The sequence below is a fragment of the Propithecus coquereli genome, unplaced genomic scaffold, assembly GCF_000956105.1.
Source record: "Propithecus coquereli isolate 6110/MARCELLA unplaced genomic scaffold, Pcoq_1.0 Scaffold281, whole genome shotgun sequence".
Lineage (NCBI taxonomy): Eukaryota > Metazoa > Chordata > Mammalia > Primates > Indriidae > Propithecus > Propithecus coquereli.
In genome coordinates, this window is record NW_012148408.1 from 1350573 (window position 1) to 1367290 (window position 16718).

At 51.5% G+C, this 16718-nt stretch overlaps 1 protein-coding gene across 1 annotated transcript in view; it reads left to right on the forward strand.

Annotated features, from left to right (window-relative positions):
- The first annotated feature begins 2650 nt into the window (after positions 1–2650).
- NOS2 (nitric oxide synthase 2, inducible) overlaps positions 2651–16718 on the forward strand; it is a 35834-nt gene continuing 21766 nt past the window's right edge. Inside the window, exons 1-5 of the mRNA XM_012648230.1 lie at positions 2651–2760; positions 10427–10511; positions 11230–11352; positions 12344–12492; positions 16148–16310. Coding sequence (XP_012503684.1) covers positions 2651–2760; positions 10427–10511; positions 11230–11352; positions 12344–12492; positions 16148–16310 — 630 coding nt within the window. The remainder of the gene's footprint in view (positions 2761–10426; positions 10512–11229; positions 11353–12343; positions 12493–16147; positions 16311–16718) is intronic.

Consider the following 16718-nt stretch of genomic DNA (forward strand, 5'->3'; position numbering starts at 1 on the left):
AAACCCTATCCTGGTGTCCTGCACTCTGTCAACCTTCACTGAGCAATGCAGATCCAGCAACATCTGTGCCACGCCATCCCTTCCTCACGACAGGTGTCACTCTGTACTATACTGTCTGTTCCTTTTGCTGGGCTTTGCACTCCCCAAGGCCAGGGACTCCTGAGTCTTTCTGCAATCAGTGTCGTTTCTCTGAACTGAACTGGTTGAAGCCTGAAAGAAACTCATCCCAGTTTACTCCTATTTTTGATTGATTCATTCATTCATTCACTCAACAAAGACCTTTGAGCCACTATTACGTGTCTTTACAACTTTAATACACGGTAATGCTGAATTTAACTTGGGAAAGACAGGAAGGAAATGAACGGATGGTGGCAGCCACGTGCTGGGATGGTGGAATCAAGGGTGATTTTTTTCCTTCTATTTCCCAAATCCTCCCTAATGTAGTTGCTATTTTACTTTTATAACGGAAAAATTCATACCATATAGCAATGCTCTATCTGGGGCATTATAAGACATGAAATTGTAAGAAATTATAATTTTTTCATATAAGAAGTTATCATTTCTGTTATAAAAACAGAAATTTTTTTCCCCTGTAGAAAATAATTCTACCTGCCATTCTGCCGAAGGGTGAGACGTCAGTGAGACTAACATCTAAGAAGCCTCTCTGTGCCAACGGCCTTCCTTCCCTTCCGTTCCCAAAACCTCAAGCTGACTGTTTCTGGGGACTGTTTGGCATAACGGCATCATCTAGCATCACTGGCCTTCTGTAATCTGGGCATTTTCCAGTGACTTCCATGCTGCCAGTATTCCCCAGCTTCCTGGACTCCTGCCGCAAACTGGAAAAGAAGCGAGAGGGTGGGACAGGAATTAATCTGCTCAGGGAAAAAAATCCCCCAGATGCCAAAAGTGAGGCAATGCGGCCGGGCCAAATAAAGCCTGGCTCCATGGTGACTCCTTCACCTTCGTGGCCACCCTGCTGATGACCTTCCACTTTGGACCTGGGACCAGGAAAATGTGGCTTTACTGAAGACACACCACGCAGAGTGATGTAACAGTGGGATCAAGCCACCCACAGGCCAGGAGTGCCAGTCATAAATTAGTTAACTGTATACCCAGCCGGGGACACTCCCTTTGGAAACAAAAAAAGAGACCTTTATGCAAAAACGGCTCCCTGGATGGCACTGGGTGGCTATAAATCCTTCTTCGCAGCCAGTGTGATCATAACTTTGCAGTGAGTTGAAGACTGAGGTTCTGCCCCCAGGGCACTCAGCATCACTGGTTTGAAATCACTCGGCTACCCTTGGTGAGGGGACCGGGCAGTTATAGATTGTCCTGAAGTTCTCAAGGCACGGCTGTCCTTCTAAGTTGCTTGTCCTCACTCTGCAGAGGCAGAGCAGCCAGCTGTGAGGTGAGTGGCCTTTATTTCGGGGGAAGCTGCTGTTTGGAGAGGGTTTTGCTTCTTCCTGTTTGGGAAGGCTCCGAAAACTGTGGGAATTTTCTGCCTACAGAGATAAGCGGATTGAAAATCTAGGTAAAGAAATGCCATTATGAGCTTCGGTCATTTAGAACAGGGCATCTTGTTCAGATTTCTTTTCTGCAAATGTTTGCCGTGGATGCTACATTTCTAGGAAAAACTTTCTGGAAAGTTCAGAATGGGAGGGGGAAGTATGTGTTGAGAATTTTTTTTACGTAGATTATCTATCTTGTCCAGTCCTGTAACATGCAACAAATCCTGGTAAAAGATGGATATTATTAAACCCATTTTATGGATGAAGAAATGAGTTTCAGTTAGATACCTTCATCCAGGTCACATAACTAATAGAGCGAGGATTTGAAACGGGGTCTGCGGGGCTCTAAAACTCTTACGGGGGCCAAATCACTGCACTGCCTTCCGGTGACAGTTTCCCAGGGAGGAGGTTTGCTGTGGGCAAGCCCAGATCAGAGCGAAGCTTCCTCCTAGGTCTTCAGTTCTTGTCTTTTTAAAAGGAGATGATCTCAAATATTGAGAGTTGGGTGCAGTTTTTTTCACAAATAATTATTTTCCCCCTGAATAATAAAAAAAGAAGCAGGTGATATTATTGACTTAGGATGAACAGTTGCAAAATCTGAAAAGAAAGGCAGCTACAGCTAGAATGTTTTCGCCAATAACAGACTTAAGGTGATAGTTGCTAATTAGAGCCGCTGGAATCTGTCTTGCAGGGTCAGGCAAAGGCACCCATGTTTCAGAGATCACCTGCCTCTTTGCCTTGGGCCAGTGATGAAGCTCACCTGGGGCAGGTGAGCCAGCAGGTCCCACTAAGGAGGCTCATGGGGGCACGTGGCTTGTCCTTGTGAAGTGGCCATGCTGATGGTCCAAGGTTTTTCCTTTAGATTGTTACGTGGCTTTGTAGAATAGCAGTCTATGTCCGTAGGGTTGCCAAATCCAACCCCAAAATAGGAACAGAGGTCGCAAAGCATTGCCAACGTGGCTGTTCGGGACTCACGCCGGCACTCACGTTGATTCTTTAGTAAGCTAACCGTAATGAGAAGGCACAGTTCTGCAACCTCTTCTCAACCTTCCGTCACTGTCTGCTTCCCCTTCCTCAGCCCCACAGTGAAACACACCTGAGTCTAAATCCAGAGACGTGACCTGCTTTGCAAAGCCACAGAGATGGACTGTCCCTGGAAGTTTCTGTTCAAGACCAAATTCAACCAGTATGGCTTGAACAAGGAAAAGGACATCAACAACAACCTGGGGAAAGCCCCCTGTGTTAAACTCAGGTAAGCTTCCCTTGGGGCCGCGTCCCACCTGTCCCCTTCTCCATCCATCCACCCACCCTGCGCCGATGACTCAGAATTTCTCTCTGCTCCTGGTGTCTCACGTGAGGTTAGATCTTGAAGTTGCTTCTTGGATGTCCCTGTTGGAATTCGATGCAGCCACTGATTACCGGGCACCTCGCTGTGCCTCATGCCATGTGGAGAAGGAAGGGACAGGGCACCATGCTGGCCCCGAAGGAGTCTCCAGGGAAGAGCATGGCAAGGGAGCTGACGTGGGAAGGGGAGGCAGGACAGCCCAGTGGTGGGACCGGCCGGCGTGCTGGCCCGTATCTGCTCTGACTCACCTGTGCGTGTGCCTCACCAGGGGTTCGAGTTTTTGAATAACACCCTGGACAGGGTACCGGGACGTCAGACAAACTACATCCAAGCCCTGTGCTGTGCCGCACCAGCTGGTCCAGTGCTGCCGCTCGCCGCTGTGTGACCCAGGGCGAGTTAACCTCTCTGAGCCTCAGATGTGCTCACCTAGAGTATGAGGCTCCCAAAGGGACCCACCGCACGGCCGGTGGAGGAGGAGGTGGGAGCGTAGGTGCGCAGGCCCAGCGGTGTGCCCGCACGTAGCGGGCACTCGGGAAACGTCAGGTTTATTACCACTTACTGAGCACCTGCTCTGTGCGACAGCCACACAGGGCACTTACAGACTTTGCATCCCAACTGATTCCGCGGCGGCTCTGTGTGAAGTTCACACCGTTGTCTCATTTTACAGATGAGGAAATAGGAGCTCTGAGAGGGGAATGACTTCCCCCAGGTTATGTAACTGGTAATTACAGAGTCGGAATTTGAACCCAAATCCAAAGCGTAGACTCCTCATGTCCCTCATCCCCTGGCCTATAGAAGCAAGCCGGATGCATGGCAGAACAGAGAGAATTAGACATCGGCGAGCTGGTCAGTGCGCAGGCTTCCGGGATTGCGAGAAGAGTTCACAGCCTTGCGCTGGAGGGTGAGGCGTGCTCGTACGGAAGGACAGGTCAACCTGCAGTTACACAAGAGTGCCAATCAAACCCAACTCCCCTCCACGCAGGGCCACCACACAGCCCCGGAGGAGCCTTTCCCATGGACCACAATGCGCAGGGTGCCCCCTGGAGGTGTGCAGCGTGGTGGCCCTTAGCGTACCTGTCAGAGGTGGCCCAATAGCCTGTGGTTAAGAACATGGGCTTGGGGATGAGCAAGTGTCTTTGCCACTGAATAGCCCTGTGACCTGTGGCAAGTCCCCTACGCTCTGAGCCTCATTTCCCCTCATCTGTAAGAGGCAGGGTTGTGACAAGGATTAAAGAGTAGGTGCTCAACAAATAGCATCTGCTGTAGTTGTCGTTGTTGTTGGCAGCTGGGATGCAACGGAGCGATGTTAAACAGAGTCCCCTCTGGGAGCTTGACAGCAGGGAGGTGAACTCTGGGGACTTTGGGGAGTGGGTAGGATGTGGAGGGGTGAACAGAAGTAGTGAGGACATTCAGGAGCAGGGCAAGGCGAGCAAAGGCCCAAGGGCAGAAGCGAGCCTGACTGTGCTGGGACCAGGGGTGGGCTGGGGGCTGGGACAGGCCAGGCCACGGCACTGAGGGCTGGAATGCAGGGGAGGGGATTTAGACTATGCTTGGCAGTAGGGAGCCATTGTAGTTTCTTGAGCAAGACAGTCCAGGTGTGATGTGGGGGTGAACTAGAAGAGAGAACGTTCAACACCAGGCAGTCTGGCTATGGTGGCCAAGGTGGCCAAGGGACCAAGAGGGGAGAATGCAGGGTTGAATGGCCTCTAGATGTCCTGCTGGCACTTCAGACTCAAAAGGCTGCAGACTGACAGCGGCTTCCTCCCTTCCTTCACTCCATCTGACCACGGCAGCCCTGCCAGCTGGCCTCCCAACTCCAGCCCCTCGCACTGGCTCTGACCTCTCTCCCTCCAGCTAGACTTCTAGCAAGTCATGCTCCTGCTCTAGAGTCTGCAGTGGCTTCCCATTGCCTGTCACTGCACGGTCACCCTACCCAAACAGAAGGTCCGTGCCTCCTGCCCAGCCCAGTCTGCCTCGGCTTCCTGGTGCTGGGCACAGCACTTCCCTCCCTCGACTCTTCCAGACACAATCCGTGCCCTGTCTTTAGAGACCACCCCGAATCCCTCTCCTTCCCGAACCCTTACAGTGTTGTCTGTAACCTTTAACCCTTAGTCCCACACCCTCTAACAGCACTGCCAGTTATTCCTGAGGGCTGACTTGTCACTTTGGACCATTCAGGAAAACTCAGCGTGACCTGAGGCGAACCCCCTAACTTGGACTTTCCGCCCCCACGTCTCCTCTTCACGCTGGGGTGCGCTGGTGGAAAGGCACCGATCAGATAGTGGAGGTGACGGAGAGAAAATATCATGCATTAATTCATTTAACTCTCCCAGCAATCCATGAGGAAGGGACTTTAGTTATCCTCCTGTTTTAGAAATGAGGACACTGAAGCCCAAAAGTTTTAAGTAATTTTTAAGATCTCATAGTTAGCAAATGACAGAGCCAGGATTCGAATCTGGGCAGTCTGGCCTGTAACCACTGCACTGGGCTGCCGCCTTTTTGGTCCTGGGCCTGTCCCATTCCATTAATGATTATATGCTGGTGCCTACGCCTCTGGCACTATGCTGGGAGTTACGATATCAGTGAAGCCCTCTGTTTATCAATGAATTGTGTGAGCCCTTTATTAATTGCACACACCACTGCTAAAAATAACAGATAACATTTATAAAGTCCTTACTACTGTGTCAGTAATGAGGCAGGAGCTATTATTATTCTTGTCTTGCAAGGTTGAGTGACTTACTCAAGGTCAATATTTAGAAAGTGGCGGAGCTGCGGTTTGATTCAAGTCCAAACTCATAACCTCTGCACTCTCTGGGCTCTCCCCGAGGGCCAACTGTGTGCTGGGCTGTAAAAGGGACAGAGAAAAGAAACCCAGTTCCTGCTGTCAGGAAGGAAACGGGGGAAACGATGCTTTCCTCACTGGTTTGGGGAGGAGTGCATGAGGGACTCGATGTTAAAGAGTTTTGTAGACATGTAAGGCGTGGCGTGGGGCAGTGAGGTAGGCAGGAGGTGGCAGGGTGTGTGTGTGCACCTCGAGTTGTGGGGAGGATTGTGGGGGGCGGCCTTTGGGAGGAGGTGGCCCAGCTGGACTGCAATCATCTGTCCAGGGCAGGGAGGATGTTACCGTAAGAGGAAGCAGCAGGGCACAGGGGATTTTATCCTGAAAGCAATGGTAGCCGACTAACATATTTTGATTTTAAAAAGTAATTTTTAAATCTCTTCAGGTGTAATAAGACCAAGAATCTATTCTATGGGATGATTTTGTATAAACAGTTAGGAAGTGAGCACGGGGTGTGTGTGCATTTCAGAGACGAAGGCAAACTTGGGAACAGCAAGGTGAAGTTTTATAGAATTCAGAACAAAGTCAAGCTGAGTGTTGCTAGCGGGTTGCAGTTGGCTCAAAATAAACATGCACCCTTTTTCATTCCTCTTTCATTTGAGTTTGGGAATTAATGTGCTGGAATATGTCCAGGAGAAAAACCTGCACTCTGAGGCCGAGGGCTGCTACCCTGTCTGGGTCTGGACCCTACCAGTTATCCTGCCGGGAATGGAAGCAGCGGCTTGCAGATGGAGCAGTCAGGAGGCCCTGCGCCTTCCAGGGGTTAAGGACAAGGGGCCTGCAAGGGACCTGAGGGGACTTCTGGTCCACTCCTCCCCCCATGTTTCCCACTACAAGTAACCCCAGGTCTTGCATTTTCTTTAGCTTCCTTCCTAGAATCACACAGAACCTGCAGAAAAGAAATAACACCCTGAGGTGGAGACAGCTTGGCCTGTGCTGTGGTCCTGGGGCTGCTGTGTGGCCTTGGGCAAGATCCTAAACCTCTCTGGGCCCCTTCTGCCTCAATAAAGTCGCGATAACAACGTAGAACTGCCTACTTGACCGGATTTAGTGAGGAGATGAAACAGCAAACAGGAATTTTGCTCTGTAAACTACAAAGGCTGTACAATAGGAGTAATTACGATGATCTTTGCCGTTTTTTTATGGGGAGTAAACAAACCCGAGGCCCTTAGCCCAGAGACAGTCCAGTGGCATCCGAACTTCGCTGCGGCCCCAGGGCGTGGGGGACTCAGGACCGCCCTGAGGAAGGCGAGGCGCGGCGGACGCCGGGTGGGGACCCGCGTGCGCGCGGGGTGCAGCGAGCCCGGCCGCTCCTCCAGCTCGCCCCGCCCCGGGGCGGGGGCTGCGGGGTCCCGGGCGGGCGATAAAGGCGCGGGCGCGGCGGGGCGCGCGAGCCCTCGGAGCTGCGCCGGCGGGGCCATGCGCGAGGGGCTGGGCGCGGCGTGCGAGGCCGCCGGGCCGCGGCTCTGCCGGCTCCTCCGCAGGATCCTCCGGCCGAAGCCCGCCTGTCGCCCGCGCCGAGCCAGGTACCCCGGCGGGCCGGGCGCGCCCTGGGAGGGAGGCGGGACCCGCTCCGAGCCGGCGCGGCACTGACCCTCTCGGAGAAAGCAGGAGGGTTGGAGTACGCGCCCTGTTGGCTTCCTGAGGGTGCGCTCAAAGCTTCGCGCTTTCGGCGACTGTCGTTAAGAACGCATAAGAGGTCGCAATCCGGAGCCGCAGCTCGCCTTCGCGCGCTAGGCGACGGTGCGGGCTGAGCTGTTGGTGGTTGGGACACTTGGAGTTGCTCTGATTTTTCAACACTGGGGCTGCTGCGCTCTTCAGATCAGATACGGTTAAGTCGGCAGAGGTTCTTGTTTTACAAATGAGGTCCATTTCCCAGGGTGCCGTCGGTCACCCCTTGGGGCGGGAACGGGAACCGCAGGGGAATCGCGCCCCCAGGTCAGCCCCAGACTAGCCACGGTGTGCAGCGCTGACTCAGCCCCGCGGGGACTTGTGGAAAGCTCTGGGTCTAAGCAAGCCACCACACTCCCAGCTCTCCCTTTGACGGCAGGTACTTACGGGTCCTTATGGCCGGGCACAGCTGTGGGTTTAGTCAAACTGCACGAGTGTCTGCAGGGTCGGGATAAACCAGGCAATAATTTGGAAACAAGTGTCCAGATCGTTGAAGTGCTCACTTGGCATCTGGTCACCGTCATCTCCCAGCTCCTAGCCAAAAGAAATCTGCTAACTGGGGAGACGGGGTCTGGGCAACGCTTTGTTTATTAATTTTCCAAATTAAAAAAAAATCCCAATTATGAAAGGAACTTAAAATTGCCCACGATTTCATCGCTTAATAGCACTGTTACCATTAATTGACATCCCCCCCAGGTGTTTTTCTGTGCTCGTATACACACACACACACACACACACACACACACACACACACACGTACACAAACACAGCGCCAGCATCAGACCTCATGTAAAGGTCGAGGCATTATTTCCATTAGTGGAAAACTAGACACAACTGAACATCCAGCCATAGGCGATGGGGTCAGGCTAATTATGACCCATCTGCATAGTGGATTCTCAGGCAGCTTTTTAAGATGATGCTTTATAATATTTGGGGTAAATACTTGTGTTAAGTGTACAAAGACATCGTTTCTCAATCTAAACATTGCTGTAGACCAGTTAATGTTTCTGATCTGAAGCTTCTGAAATTGTCCAAGTCCATTTCCAGATGTATGTGAGAGGGAGAAAGAACGGGTGCAGGGCGGGGGTTGGCGTGAAGGGTAATGGCAAAAGAGCAAGCAAGAGGTGCAGTAAGGCGTTGTCTCCTTGGGAACCCCAAAGCACCTTCCTCGTTAGGCATGACGACGGCTCAGCCATGGCCTACCTATTTCGCATGTCCAGATTACCCTACATTGGCTTTTTTTCTGGTGGAGCACACATCAGTCCAGACCAGAGGGGTGTGTTAACAAAAAAAATTATTCAATGATACTTGTTAAAGCACGGTAAGGAAGACTTTATTCCGTAGGAGCATCTCGATAGGTACGGGAACCACTGCAATGGAGTCTTGCAGTGGGGGAGAAGGATCGGGCGCAACTATGAACACCGCACAGACAAGTGGGAATTTATAGCCAAGGAGCAGGGTGGGGGTCAGTGGATGGAAAATTCCTAAGGAAATATCAGAGGTAGGGGGGATTCTGGCTAAACCAACCTAACAGGATTCTTGCTGAGGACAGGCCAGGTGATCAGACATCACCTGGGGGACGTGGGGGATGATCAGATATCGAGGATGGGGGTTCTCGCTAAACTGACTTAGCAGGATTCTTTTGCTAAAACTAGATTTTACAAGGAAGTGCACAGATGGGCCTAGCAAAAGATTCAGGGGTCTGACTAAACTTTGGCCAAGAATCTTTGTCAGGTGACAATAGTTGGTCACATGGAGGGCCCTTTACAGGGCTGCTGAATCACTTGATTCAGGTATAAGTTGCTGTCTGATACATACTTGCATCCTCTTAAAGAGACACTATCTCTTTATAGTTATAAATCACCTAATGCCACTATATAATGTATGTAGTTAATTATATAATGGTAATAGAAATATCTGGTCCTTTTTTTCCAATAACAAATGCAATACATGGTTCATTCATCACATTTCAACATCATAGATACGTACGAGTAGAAAATGAGAGACCTTTGTAATGGTCTATGACCCCCTCTCCCTCTGATGCGCATGCACGAGCAGCCCAGAACATACTGCCAAAAACATGAAGCACAGTAAGTTTTCAAGCCAAGATGCCCCGGTAGGGTGATTCTTCTCGGGGGAGGCAGGTGTGAGCGGTGACTATTGGAGGGGCGCTCACAGGCGTGGCACAGGGAGGGCTCACATGTCTTCTCCCTGTGACATTTGTCAGGAGAGTGACTCTGAAATCTCAAACCAGAATCAACAGTTTCTGAACGATTTCAGACTGTTAGGGCTTTTTCCTCTGCAAAGGACAGGCTAAATTCTTTAAATGCAACTTGCTGTTTTAAAATAAATAAAACCAATATGTTTTTGAAAAGAGTCCTTCCAAAAGTATTTTGAGAAGCTACTTACCTCAGTAAAGATGACTTGCTGTCTTAGATTTGCTTTACAATAACGGTGGAGGCCGGGAAGGTACAGTTGACGCAAGATTGGCCATGGGCCGATCATTGTTGAGTTGGGTTGAATCTGGGTGAAGGGCCCAGGGAGGGTTATGACATTATTCTCTCTACTTTTGTGCTGAACATTTTCCATAATAAAAATGTAGAATAAGTAAATAAATCAAGTGTTTTAAATAAAAAAGCTCAAGTGGCTAAAAGCGAGTGGCTGCAGGGCAGTGCTGCCGGCCTGGGAGGGCAGGGTTGACGGAGCCACTCTCTGCCCACCTGCCTGTGCCACGTTTGTACTTGGCTTTCAGGTGGGGGTGCATTTTCCCAGAGCTCCTGTGGGCCACTGTGGGCTAGTGGCTTCGGCTCTGGAGGCTCCTGGCTTTTTGGCTTTGTTGGGGGAAGAGGAGAAGAGGAATAGGGGAGGTGGGAATGGAGGCGGGGAGATTCGGTTGTACCCATAGCACTCCCAACCTCCTTGCCTGGAAGCCATGAGCAATTCAGTCCCACCCTCCGGGCTTCGGTTCCCCTATTTGTCAAATGCGGGGGCTGGCAGAGGGGACACCAAGATCCCCCTCCACCCTCAGATACCCCACCTCACAGGGGCTGTTTCCTTTCACAGTCCGGTGACACAGGATGACCCCAAGTATCACAGCTTCAGCAAGCACCAGAATGAGTCCCTCCAGCCCCTCACGGGGACGGTCAAGGTCAGTGAGTCACACGGGTGTGGGAAGCCCCTTCCTCCCTCGCCCAGGCAGACGCAGACAGAGCAGCCCGTTGGAGGCTGGGCTGGAGGGTGTGGGAAGCCGGGGTCTGGGCAGTGAGTGGAGAGTCCCAGACTTGGAGCCAGCAGAGTCGGGGAGGGCAGGTGGGAGGCAGGGAGGGCTTTGGGAGAGGGCAACAAGCCATGGTGGTCGGAGTGGAGGCTGCCCCGGTGCACTGACACTGGCTTCTGTCCTGTGGGTTCCATCTTCCTGAAGTGCTGTCCACCTCGGCATTCCAGGGAGGTGGCCAGAGAAATGGGTAGGAGGGGGAGAGAAGGTGGATTTTATATCCTTAAATCCCCTGGGGAGGAAAGGCAGTGGTACACCCTTCCTTGTCCCGATTTCTGTTCTCGGCTGTATTGGCTGTGACCTTCGTCTCCCTCACATCTAACCTTAGGTCCTCCTCTTTCAGTTTCTCAGAGGAAGCATTTGGCAGGGCCTTGGGTGAGGAGAGAAGCCTGGCCAGTGGCCCAGGCACCTGGAGCTCTGAGCAGGCACTGGCCCAGGCGGCCCAGCTGCTGGGACGGGGGATGGACACGACTGACACCCTGCCCTGTGCACCCACCCGCAGCTCCTCCTCCCACCGAAGCCAAAGCCGAGACCCATGGGGTGCCTGGGGTTGGAGGCATTTGGAAAACCCTTTTTTTTCTCCCCCTTTCAGAAGTCTCCAGAATCCCTGGTCAAGCCGGTTGTGCCCCCATTGGCCTGCCCACAACACGTGAGAATCAAAAACTGGGGCAGTGGGACCACTTTCCAAGACACACTCCACCACAAGGCCAAAGGGGTGAGGAGTCTGGGCCTTCGGGGAGAAGCACCCTTGTCCAGACGGGTGAAACTTTGTGGATTAGGGCTCAGTGGATCAAACGGTCGTTCCCCTGGGCAAACTAGACAATTGTCTGCTTGGGCAAAGGGTTCTAGGAACAGAGACTCACATGCCTCACAAATTACAGTAGGAAGTAAATGATGCCAGCTCCCTGTTAAGCACCTAATGGATAATCTAGAATGTCAGATAATTATAGGAAAAAATTAATATCTTTCTTAGAGAGACAGATTTCAACATTGTATCAGGGAGAATTTTTTAGCAGAACTGCTCAAAGCTCAATGGAATTACATCAAGAGGTAGTGAGTTCCCTGTCACAAGAAGGATTCAAGGGTAATTTGATAGGGTGATTGCAGAGGTGTTCAAGCGTTCAGTGAGTGGCTGGACTGAATGTCTTTTAAGGCTCCTTCCTATCATCTAAGTTTCTTATTTTAGCTTTAGAATACATTCTATGGTTGTAAAGTGGGACAGAATTGACAATTTCAAGACTGAAAACAGGATGATTTCCTAGCCCCCACCCCAAAGTCACCACAGGTAACATTGGAGTGTACTTCCTTCCAGTAGTTTTTCTATGTGCCATCCTGTGACTTTGGGTTTTGCACCTTCCCATTTCAGTTTATTTTGGACAGCAATATTGTGTTCCCATAGGAGCCACATCACAGTGACTTTGCTCTGGATCTGGGGCTGGCTGGGGAGCAGGGCCAGAGGCTGAGCCCAGGGTTGGGGGACAAAACCAACACACCCCCACTGGAGTTCAACCAGTAGAGGAGAGGACATCTGGGTGGGAGAAAGCCTGGTGGACTCCAAGGAGGAGGTGCCATAGGGTGGCGAGGAGGTACAGGGAGCTGGAGTAGCCAGAGGACAGAGGAGAGAGGTGGTCAGGAGAGCTGGCCCTGGAGGAGGGTGACCGAGAGGCCGAATGGCCCATCCTCACCACCTGCCTCTCTCTTTCTAGGCTTTCACTTGCAAGTCCAAATCTTGCCTGGGATCCATCATGACCCCCAAAAGTTTGACCAGAGGACCCAGGGACAAGCCTACTCCTCCGGACGAGCTTCTACCTCAAGCTATCGAATTTGTCAACCAGTATTACGGCTCCTTCAAAGAGTAAGGCTTGCTTCCTGCAGGGTCGCTGCCTGCTCCTCTTCCCCTGGCTCTCCCGCCTCCACCCATCGCCCTCTGACCCCTTTCCTTCCCAGATTTGCAGTGGCTCAATCGTAGTTTTCCAAGGGAAAAGACGCTGGAGTAGGTTCTCATAATCATGGGATGAAGTTAGGTATAGCAATAGTGGTTAAAAGTGTGGGTTGGGGTGTCACTGAGTTTGAATCCTGGCTCCCCCATCAACTACTGCCGAATCCTTGGGGAATCTGTTTATCCTCTCTGTGCCTCGATGTCCTCATCTGTCAAATGGGAATAATAATGGAACCTGGCTCGTGAGATTGCTGTGAGGATTAAGTAAGTTTAGAACAGTTCCCTAGCACATAAAAACCTTGATTATGAATTAATATGGACTCTTTTATTATGAAATATTTGAGGTAGAAGGGACCTCAGAGACCACCTAGTCAAGCCCCTGCTCCTACAGGTGTGAACATGGAAGACCAGTGACATACCTGAGGTCACCAAATCCCAGCTAGAAGCCAGGCCACATGACTTAGAGAGGGCAGGCCAGTGCTTTTTGCACTGAACCTGGCGGGGCTCCACGTTTCTGGGGGTCTCTTTTTTTTTCTACCCCAATGAGGCTTCCATGAATACGGTGTTGGGCATCCTTCATTTCTATTCCTATAGCCAATCAGTCATTCATTCAACAAACACACATCGGACACCTAGTATGTTCCATCCTGGTGTCAGGCACTGGAATACAAGGATTTTTAATTCTCAGTTGCAGGCCGGGCGCGGTGGCTCACGCCTGTAATCCTAGCTCTCTGGGAGGCCGAGGCGGGCGGATTGTTTGAGCTCAGGAGTTTGAAACCAGTCTGAGCAAGAGCGAGACCCATCTCTACTAAAAATAGAAAGAAATTAATTGGACAACTAAAAATATATAGAAAAAACTAGCCGGGCATGGTGGTGCATGCCTGTAGTCCCAGCTACTCGGGAGGCTGAGGTAGGAGGATCGCTTGAGCCCAGGAGTCTGAGGTTGCTGTGAGCTAGGCTGACGCCACGGCACTCTAGCCTGGGCAACACAGTGAGACTCTGTCTCAAAAAAAAAAAAAAAAAAAAAAAATCTCAGTTGCAGAAAGGTGGCTTGTGAGGGGTCCCATCTCCTGTTTAATACAACCCTAGAATGTCTGAGCTGGGAGGGACCTGGAAGGTTCGAGAGAGGCCCTCATCTTCCAGGGCAGTGGTTCTGGCTATGCAATGGAATCGCCTGGGAGCTTGCAAAATACTGATGCCAGGGTTCCCTGGGCCAAGGGTAGCAGAATCTCGGGAAGTGGGGAAGGAGCAGACATCTGCATTCTTCAGAAACTTTCCTAATGTACAGCCCGGATTGGGAGCAGCCCTGTTAGGAGGCTGCCTGCTGTGCGTGCTGTGTAACTAGAGCTTCTGACTGCAGAATTCACCATCCTTTGTCTTTCAGCTCAGTTGTTAACCGATGAGCCTTTCGGGGTCCAGGGATTTTCCTGGGTGGGCTTCACTGGGCCACAGCACTCAGCATGTGCAGGGCCCCGTGTAAGTCACTAATATTTAATGCTCACCGCATCTTTATATGATTGGCGCTATTATTATCCCCATTATACGGACAAGGCAACTGAAGTCCGTGGAGATGTAACTTGCTCCAAGTTGCACCTTCTGAAGCCCCAGAGCTGGGACTTGAACCAAGGCAGCTGGCGTCCGAGCCCTCGCTTTTACCCCCAGTGCTCTAGCACCTAGCTCTTTGGCCCTGTAGGTTCCCAACTTGCTGGTGTTTGGAAGGCAATCGGGTGGGTGTTTGAAAGCCCAGGGAGGGCACGTTCCATTTCTCACGGTCACGACTACGTACCCCGGAACCCGCAAGAGGTCCTGCAGGTGTGGGTGAGGAATGGCAGCCCTGGCATTCCCCTAGCAGCTTGAGGCCCGGCCAGCTGAGTGGGTTCAGTCACTTTTTTGTATCTGAAGCATCATAGTGTATTCAGAGATTGTGACTTGCTGAATGTTACAGTCAAATCTGCTCACGGATGATGAAAACCACTCCTTCCTTTCGGAGCTAATAGGCTTCATAGCATTTTTAGTGCCTCGGAAATGTGACTGTGTGAAAACAGTGGTAAAACCTAAAACTCTAAAGGAATTGGGTGCAAACAGAGAACAACCCTTTCTTACGCATTCACGTGTCAGCACTACCACGTGTGTTCAAGGCATCGGTGTTAGGGTGATGGCTACTGTTTTCGTGCTTGGGGACAGAGTGGAGAGTTTTGCTGGAAGTTTTGTTTGGGGAGGGAGGTCTGCTGGCGGCGGGGCAGCTCCAGCCTCACCCAGCAGCTCCCATGGCAGAGGTGTCCTTGAGGATGAATATCGCCAAGTGTTTTGTCTTTGTGCTTTTTTTCTATAATCAAGGAAGAGTTGTCAAGACACTCTTCATCCACAGAAAGGCCATTTTGTTCTGAGTTGTCCACTCTCCTTAATCAGGAGTTCATTCCTTAAATAGTTTTGTTTGTTGCCATTTCAAAAACCTTTGGTGCTGATTGGAAATCTCAAGGTTGCTCTGTGTGTGTGTGTGTGTGTGTGTGTGTGTGTGTGTGTGTGTGTGTTTCAAAGCCTTTCCGACTGGGCCCCTTCCTTTGGGTATTTTTGAAGTCTGGTGGGGCAGAAGAGAAGCAGGTTGAGAAACTGCACATGGAGTTGCTGGATGAGCGGTTCTGAGGCTGAGAAACAGCACGATTTAGAGAGGCGAGGATGCCGGACCACACTGTGTGCAGCTCCCCTGGGGCAGGCCCTGGGACCCGGCAGGTCCCAGCCTGAGCACGCTCCTGAGGAAGGGTGGACAGGCACTCCCCATCTCTGGGCTTGCAGTCCCCTTAGGGTCCCCATCTCTGGGCTTACAGTTCCCCTAGGGTGGATGCAGAAGGCCACACTGCAGGTAGCTACGATCCTGGCATCAGGGAGGCACGGGTGTGAGTCCTGATTTTGCTCTTTCCCATACTTTATGCCCCTGGGCCTGGCACTTAACTCCTAGAGCCTTGAGACCCTTGACTGTAAAACAGGCACAAAACCACCTCCCACACAGGCTCAGGGAGACCCTCCGCGAGCGGCTTCACCCAGCGCCTGGCTCGTAGCGAATACTCGGTCCACAGGCGCGGCTGCAGGAGGGCCTGGCTCTTCTTCCCTTGGCCATGACGAGGTGCACAGGCCCTCTCCCGACCGGTAGAGAGGAAGGATGGTGCTGCGGCTTGATGGGACACCCTTTTGAGCCTCGCCAGTGTCTGAGAAGGATTGCACCCCTTGCTGAGACGAGTATGGTTAAAGAAAAAGCACCTAGAGATAACCAGGTTCCCACAGGCTCAGGCCCAGCTACATAATTTGCAAGACCCATCGTAAGAATGAAAATACGAGCTCCTTGGTCAAACATGATTAAGAATTTCAAGATGGGGACAGCAGAGCATTAAGCTCAGGTCCCTTCTTAGCCAAGTATGGGGTCCCTGAAGCCGGCCCTGGAGGGGACAGACAGTTTCCGGTGAGAGACATCTTGCCCTTTGGGTGTCCTACTGCAGTTCCTGCTCCTGTGGATTGAATCAATCCCCATTTAAGGCCATCTCATTGTTGACCTTCCTGATGTCTTCCTGTCTCCCAGGGCAAAAATAGAGGAACATCTGGCCAGGGTGGAAGCGGTGACGAAGGAGATAGAAACAACAGGAACCTACCAACTGACGGGAGATGAGCTCATCTTTGCCACCAAGCAGGCCTGGCGCAACGCCCCCCGCTGCATCGGGAGGATCCAGTGGTCCAACCTGCAGGTGACCTTCCTTAGACCCGCGCGGGAGACGGAGGAGGGGGGCAGGCTCCAGGCGGATGGCTCTGGAACAGCCGAGCAGAGCTGTGCCAGGCCTCCCCAGGGTTCTCTCACATCGCTGGACGTGAGATGGGGGCTCCTAGGGTCCCCTTCTGTAAGTCTGGCATCCTATTTCAGCACCAGGGTTTCTAGATGACTGTTCTGTCTTGTATTAAATTTGGGAGACTAAAGGCCATCATGAAACCGAAGGATGACCTTGTTTTTAGTATTTTTGAGGCCCTGGTGCTGCGAGAGAGGTTTGTTTACCTTGAATGTTTGAATTCTTGGTGCAGAGAGAACATTTTATTTATCTTAGCCTCCTAGGCCATCTTTTTGTTGGGGCATCATTTGTTCTTGGGTAATACTGAAAGCA